Genomic DNA, 7,895 nt, shown 5'->3' on the forward strand with positions numbered 1-7,895 from the left:
CCCCTTAGTTACTGTTGCTAATGCAATACATACAAATTACCATAAGGTTATTCCTGGTGCAATGCATCACATGGTTACATTTAATTAATTAAATAATATATAATAGATTACATTAAATGTTATCATATTATATTATTACTATATTACATTATTGTATATTATACACAAATTAAAATGAAATTGACTTTTTAAGCGTCACAGTGTGTGACTGGAATAGAAACCGTATCAGCTTTGTGATAGGTCAGATCACCTGCTGTGGCTCCTGTTGCACCTCTGTGATTGGACCGCCACTGTTTGGGGGCGGGGCTTAGCGAGCGGTCCTTTGGTTATTACTGCTTGCCTGAAATGCTAAACCTGTGGTGAACTGTAGTGATCAAATAATATCTAGAAATAACAAAATCATCCCTCTTTAACCTGGTTTTCTTCCCCCCTTAATCAATAAAACCCAATCCAGATCCACTTATTAATCCGGTTTCATTTATAATAAGACTAACCGTCCGTGGACCCATCCCTGTGCCGTGGTCTAACCCAAACTTTAAACAGGATTTGGTAATTGATGCTGGTCTACCTGTTCCCCCTCTCTGGGTCGGCCAGGTCTCCATCGCCGGATCGGCTGTTGCCGCGCTGCAGAAAGAGTTTTCTTCTTCTTCTGCTGCGACCGCGAGAAAGATCATCAAGCCCGTCAAGTCCCCCAGTCCGTCTCGTACAACGGAGACCAGAGAGACCCTGGAGCCTGTCCCCCCGCCCTTCAAAGACTTCCCTGAGAAATACCAGAGTCATTACGGCCCCGAGTTACAGACCGGGGTGGTGTTCTCGGGGGGTACGGAGAGGCGATATGAGGATTGGGGGGCCCAGGTTGGTAATCTAGAGTCCTGGGCTGGGTCTGAACAGGGCAAGAAAACCTGATGAGTAGAACAAGTCCGAGAACTTGTACCGAGTGAAACCGCAATAGACGTGTCTGATTGTCCAAGACCTCCCCAGATAGCTCCACACCTTCTATCAGAATCTGTTTGAAGTCCGGTTTTTAGAAGTCTGGGTTTTAGAAGTCTGTTTTTTAGAAGACCGTTTTTTAGAAGACCGTTTTTTAAGAAATCTGGTTTTTAGAAGTCTGGTTTTTAGAAGTCTGGTTTTTAGAAGTCTGTTTTTTTTAAGTCTGGTTTTTAGAAGTCCGGTTTTTAAAAGTCTGTTTTTCTTGACTGGTGTGAGCATCCAGGATGGACTTTCTCTCTAATACGGAGAGGAGATATGAGGACTGGGGGGCCCAGGTTTGTAATCCAGAGTCCTGGGCTGGATCTAAACAGGGTATCAGAATTAGATTTCACTAAAGAACACTGCAACCGTTGGGCTACTCTTCAGACTCTAGGCCGGTTTTTAGAAGTCTGGTCTGTAAAAGTCTGGTTTTTAGAAGTCCGGTTTTTAGAAGTCCGGTTTTAAGAAGTCCACTTTTTAGATGTCCGGTTTTTAGAAGTCTGGGTTTAAGAAGTCCGGTTTTTAGAAGTCTGGTTTCTCTTTCTTTCTAATCTAACGATGCTACTCCCAACCTCTGGAGTCCATCTTTCTTCTTTTGATCTTATAAATGTCTCGTCCAGTGGTTGTTGGCTTTGTTGTGTCCATGTCCTGGATTTCAGAAGTCTAAAAGGTGGTTTTATTAAATTAAAGTTTGCTAACCAATCAGTGATCATTTCACAGGTGATGGAGGCCGCAGCCGTCCCGTCTGCAGGGGGCGCCGTGATCCCGGCCACGCTGGTGTCGGTGAGTGGTTTAAGTCTCTCACATTAGACCTGCATGGAGACTAGTGGACACTTACACACACATTAGACCTCCATGGAGACTAGTGGACACTTACACACACATTAGACCTCCATGGAGACTAGTGGACACTTATTTAATCTTTCATAATTAGGGTTTTTGATTTTTAAATAAAATATTTAATGTTTAATGTAATGTTGGATCCCTGGTCGAGGCAGAGTTAGATCCCCGGTCCAGGCAGAGTGAGATCCATGGTCCGGGCAGAGTTGGATCCCCGGTCCAGGCAGAGTTAGATCCCTGGTCTGGGCAGAGTCAGATTTTTAAGATTATTTTTGATTGATTTGATTCTAAGATAATTTTGTAATCTGCATTGTTCTGAATAAAGAACTGAATCTTAAATCCTGACTCCTCTGAGTGGTCCACTGTCCCTGACGGGTTGTGTTGTGTCTGCAGGGTTTGAAGAACACTAATGTGACGGAGGGCGAGTCGGTGACCCTGCAGTGCCAGATCAGCGGTCACCCCACCCCCGTCATCATGTGGTTCAGAGAGGACTACAAGATCGAGAGCTCCATAGACTTCCAGATCATCTACAAGAACGGATTCGCCCAGCTGGTGATCCGCGAGGCGTTCGCCGAAGACAGCGGACGCTTCACCTGCACCGCCACTAACGAGGCGGGAACTGTCAGCACTTCCTGTTACCTGCTGGTCCAGGGTCAGTACTCAGTAATCTCTATATACATATATCAGCACTTCCTGTTACATGCTGGTCCAGGGTCAGTACTCAGTAATCTCTATATGTCAGCACTTCCTGTTACCTGCTGGTCCAGGGTCAGTACTCAGTAATCTCTCTCTATATATATATATATATCAGCACTTCCTGTTACCTGCTGGTCCAGGATCAGTACTCAGTACTCTCTATACTGTTTATATATATCTTTAGTCCATAATGTGCACATTTATCCTGCGACGTCCTCCTGGAGACTAACCCGTCTTTGTCCTCCAGTGTCCGAGGACATCGAGAGCAGGGAGGACGTCGCTGTCGTTACCGAACATGTTGAAACTGCTGAAAAACTGTGAGTAACTATTTCAACTAGTTTACTTCAAATACTGATATTTGTACGTTATACTTTGTCCCAACTGGCCTGTGTGTAGGGATTACTAACAAACAGAGTTTACGTTGTAATTTCCCCACTGGGGATCAATAAACAGTATAAATTATTATGATTAAATTATTATTAACTGGGTTTATCTAGTATTGCAAGGTTTTACTTAGAGATTTAGACTTAGACTCTCTTTAGTAATCCTTTTAGGATGACTCTCACATGGAAATCGTTTTTTATCATTAAGAAAACAGTATAGAGAGAAAAGGAGGAAGACAGTGTGAAGATAACAGTAATAATAATAACAATAGAAAAGAAAGATACATATATACAGATAGCTAAAAGTTAAGACTTCTCAAATAGGGAGCGAAAAGTCCAGAAAGTTCACATTACCTCCAGAAAGCTGAGTTGATCCTAGCTGGCGCTGCAGCTCGGTCCCGGTGACCCTGAACGGAGATTTATGATTCCAGAGTAACCGAAGAAGCCAAAGAGGAGACCGTGTCCCAGGTGAGCGCCGCCGGGGCCGAGGCCGCGGCCGAAGCCGCCGCCCCCCCCGCCGCTCCCTTCTTCATCACGAAGCCCAGCGTCCAGAAGCTGGTGGAAGGGGGGAGCGTGGTGTTTGAGTGCAAGGTTGGGGGGAGCCCCAAACCACACATCATCTGGAAGAAGGGCGGCGTCCCGCTCACTACCGGATACAGGTATGGGATACCCAGGATGTAAGGGGAATATCTTCAGGGTGTAAAGGGAATATCCTCAGGATTTGAAGGGAATATCTTCAGGGTTTAAAGGGAATATCTTCAGGGTGTAAAGGGAATATCTTCAGGGTGTAAAGGGAATATCTTCAGGGTGTAAAGGGAATATCTTCAGGGTGTAAAGGGGCTATCTGCAGGGTGTAAAGGGAATATCTTCAGGGTGTAAAGGGAATATCTTCAGGGTGTAAAGGGAATATCTTCAGGGTGTAAAGGGAATATCTTCAGGGTGTAAAGGGAATATCCTCAGGGTGTAAAGGGAATATCCTAAAGGTGTAAAGGGAATTTCTGCAAGGTGTATGCTGTGTCTGTAATGGAGACTGCGGCCTCCAGGGGGCAGTAGCCGTCATGATTTTGCCTTTAACCCTAACGCCTTTAACTCTTTCCTCCGCGCTCCTCCAGATATAAAGTTGCCTACAAGAAGGAAACGGGAGAATGTAAGCTAGAGATCTCCATGACCTTCGCTGACGACGCCGGAGAATACTCCGTCTATGTGAAGAACCAGCTGGGAGAAGTGTCCGCCTCCGCCAACCTGCTGGAGGAAGGTACGTTATTAAATAATAACTCTTAATAACTCAGCTCTACCTTAAATAAGAACTCTAAATACCTCTATCTTATAATAATTATAATTACCATATAATATTAATGTGACCGACTGTATCCCAACATGAGCCTTTGAGGTGTGAAAGGACCCTTTGGAGACCGGAGACCCAGAAGAGCAGAGACCTGGTTCTAACTTTATGGAAATGCTTTGTGTTGCTAACAGAGGAATACGAAGTCTACATGAAGAAACAGCAAGAGACCTTTAAGACTGAAGTGACAGCCATGGTGCAGGAGCCCAGAGTGGGAGACCTCCCCCCCATGGAGCAGACCACCACCACCACCACCACCACCACCACCATTATCTCAGGACAGGTAGGACCAGTGGGCCATTTCCTCGGGGGGGTGTGGGATTTCCCCCTATCTGATTATTAATGATGTCAGTCAGCATTAAACCCCCGAGTCATGGTCTGGTCTGCAGGAGTTCCACCTCTCGGCCATGGAGCTGAGGACCATCCAGGACCTGGAGGTCTCCATCATGAGGATCACCTACCGGGAGATAGTGTCTGAGGACGGGGAGCTGATGGTGACCGCCACCCCCACCGAGGCCACGCAGCCAAGCTTCCAGACCCCCGTCAAGAACTACCGCATCAGGGACGGGATGAGCGTCACGTTCCACTGCAAGACGACTGGGATGCCACTCCCCAAGGTAGACGGGGGGACGGATGGAGGGATGGATGGATGGATGGATGGATGGATGGATGGATGAATGGAGGGATGGATTGAGAGATGGAGGGATGGATGGATGGATGGATGGATGGATGGATGGATAGATAGATAGATAGATAGATGATAGATAGATAGATAGATAGATAGATGGATGGATGGATGGATGGAGAGAGAGTAATAGATAAAAGGATGCATTAGTATTTAATTTTTTTAATTGTTATTATTTTTTTAGTTTTTTGTTATTTTTATTATTTTTATTATTTAAAATATATATATATTTATTTGTATTATTTTACATTTATTTATTTGTTTGTATTATTTTTATTGTTTTATTTTTTATTATTTGTATTTTGTACTTTTTAATTTGTTTTTATTTATTTGTATTATAATCTTTTTATTATTTGTATTATTTTTTATTTATTTATTTTATTATTATAATTTTTTCACGATGCCGTCTTGTCTCCTGCAGGTCGCCTGGTTCAAAGACGGCCAGCGTCTCCGGGCTGGAGACCGCTACCAGATGGATGTCCTCCAGGACGGACGGGCCAGTCTCCGTCTGCCCGTGGTTTTCCCGGAGGACGAGGGCGTGTACACCGCCTTCGCCTCCAACATGAAGGGCAACGCCGTCAGTTCTGGGAAGCTGTACGTGGAGTCAGCTGGGACCCCCCAGAGACTCACCCCCCAGCCACAGCCCGCCATGCAGAGGATCAGGTGAGCTCTCTCGCACAGGGCACCCCACACATATATATAGATATATATCTTCTGTGTATTAAAGACTCTTCTTCTGTCCCCAAAGTCCACGTCTCCTCTCTGAGGACTCTCCTGTGTCCTAAAGACTCTTCTTCTTCTTTAGGTCCACGTCTCCTCTCCGAGGACTCTCCTGTGTCCTAAAGACTCTTCTTCTTCTTTAGGTCCACGTCTCCTCTCTGAGGACTCTCCTGTGTACTAAAGACCCTTCTTCTCTCCCCCAGGTCCACGTCTCCTCGCTCTCTGAGCCGGTCTCCCGGCCGGTCCTCCAGCCGGTCTCCGGGACGGTCTCCGGCCCGCCGGCTGGACGAGACGGACGAGGCCCAGCTGGAGAGACTCTACAAGCCGGTGTTCGTCCTGAAACCGTCGTCCTGCAAATGCTCCGAGGGACAGACGGCCAGGTTCGACCTGAAGGTGGTCGGGAGACCCATGCCCGACACGTACTGGTTCCTGAACGGTGAGTCCCACATATACAGCTTCATTAATATTAATATTATCTCTCTTGTCTTACCTATCTACCTCAATCTCTTTAAATATGGATATCTATACTCCCAACTGTGTATATCTAGATATTCATATTTTATTTTAATTTATAATATCTTGATATTCTACGGTGTTTTTAATTGTTTCTGTGCTCTGTTTTTAATGACAATAAAGACATGTTGACTAAAATAAGCCGGATGTGTCCCTGGTGTGTCCCTGGTGTGTCCCTGATGTGTCCCTTGTGTCCACAGGACAACAAGTGGTGAGCGACCACACCCACAAGATCGTGGTCAAAGAGGACGGGACCCAGTCCCTGATCATCGTCCCGGCCTTGCCCCAGGACTCTGGGGAGTGGACCGTCATCGCCCAGAACCGGGCCGGACGGGCGTCCATGTCCGTCACGCTCAGTGTGGACGGTGAGGATTTTGTCCTTCTAAATAAAAAAACTTTTTAGCCCTTTTATCCTTTATCTTGTTTTTAGACCTTTTATCTTGTTTTTAATACTTAATCTTGTTTTTAGACCTTTTATCTTGTTAGACCTTTTATCTTGTTTTTAGACCTTTAATCATGTTTTTAGACCTCCTTTTATCTTGTTTTCAGACCTTTATCTTGTTTTTAGACCTTTATCTTGTTTTTAGACCTTTCATCTTGTTTTAGCCCCCCTTCTTTGCAGTAGACGTTCACTGACTTGCAGGTTTCCGTTCTTCTTCCTTCCAGCTAAAGAAACCCTGACGCGGCCCCAGTTCACGGAGAAGCTGAAGAACATCAGCGTGAAGCAGGGCACCCTGGTGGAACTGGCGGTCCGAGCCATCGGGAACCCCCTCCCTGACATCGTCTGGCTGAAGAACAGCGACATCATCAGCCCACACAAGCACCCACACATCAGGTCTGTTCAACACCTGCTGTGTTATTAGAAGCTTTAAAAACCCACTGGTCAAAGGTTCGGCTCATAGAGACATGTCCATCCCGTCCATTATTCCAGAAGACCAGCTGAGATCAGATGCATGGTTTTTAACCAGGGCTGCAGGTCAGATTACATCATGTGATTACATTATTCAAAAGGGTTCTCCAACGTTTTAAAATTAGTTTTAAAATGATATTTATAAGGGTTTTCTTATTAGATTAGTGAACAGCATGAGCCGTTGGAACATTGGATGAATGGTTGCTGATATCCATCCAACATTTATACTCAATGTTCCGCATCCTTATCTGAAAATGTAGCAGTTAATCCACTATTTTGAACTTTGATTTAAATTTTATGAACTAATTTGAGGTTTTTGTTGTGACTACCTAAAAACTAATTGTAGTAAAAACCCAAATGATAAAGATAAACTGATATAACAAATCTATCTTCCAGGATTGAAGGAACCAGAGGAGAGGCCAAATTCCAGATTCCCTCGTCAGCCGGCACAGACAGCGCCTGGTACACTGCAACAGCCATCAACAAGGCTGGCAGAGACACCACTCGCTGCAGGGTCAACGTCGAGGTAGACTACGTTGAACCCGAACCAGAGAGGAAGCTCGTTATTCCCAAAGGAACCTACAAGGCCAAGGAGATCGCCCCGCCAGAGCTGGAGCCCCTTCATCTGCGGTATGGCCAGGAGCAGTGGGAGGAGGGCGACCTTTACGACAAAGAGAAGCAGCAGAAACCACAGTTCAAGAAGAAGCTGACTTCTATCAGGATGAAGCGCTTTGGTCCGGCTCATTTTGAGTGCAGACTGACTCCGATCGGCGACCCCACCATGGCGGTGGAGTGGCTGCACGACGGCAAACCCCTAGAGGCCGCCAACCGGCTCCG

The 7,895-nt window shown here is 45.7% G+C and overlaps 1 protein-coding gene across 1 annotated transcript in view; it reads left to right on the top strand.

The window, feature by feature from the left end:
• The window catches only part of LOC116686626 (titin-like), a gene marked incomplete in the record, with an annotated part of 242,683 nt that overhangs the window by 6,453 nt on the left and 228,335 nt on the right, over nucleotides 1-7,895 (top strand). The window contains 12 exon segments of the mRNA XM_032511647.1: nucleotides 1,690-1,752; nucleotides 2,203-2,461; nucleotides 2,753-2,822; nucleotides 3,320-3,547; nucleotides 4,001-4,143; nucleotides 4,365-4,513; nucleotides 4,620-4,847; nucleotides 5,337-5,578; nucleotides 5,839-6,071; nucleotides 6,349-6,513; nucleotides 6,815-6,983; nucleotides 7,455-7,895. The exon segment at nucleotides 7,455-7,895 is cut by the window's right edge and continues 1,256 nt beyond it. Coding sequence (XP_032367538.1) covers nucleotides 1,690-1,752; nucleotides 2,203-2,461; nucleotides 2,753-2,822; nucleotides 3,320-3,547; nucleotides 4,001-4,143; nucleotides 4,365-4,513; nucleotides 4,620-4,847; nucleotides 5,337-5,578; nucleotides 5,839-6,071; nucleotides 6,349-6,513; nucleotides 6,815-6,983; nucleotides 7,455-7,895 — 2,390 coding nt within the window.

The sequence above is a fragment of the Etheostoma spectabile genome, unplaced genomic scaffold (assembly GCF_008692095.1).
Source record: "Etheostoma spectabile isolate EspeVRDwgs_2016 unplaced genomic scaffold, UIUC_Espe_1.0 scaffold406, whole genome shotgun sequence".
NCBI lineage: Eukaryota > Metazoa > Chordata > Actinopteri > Perciformes > Percidae > Etheostoma > Etheostoma spectabile.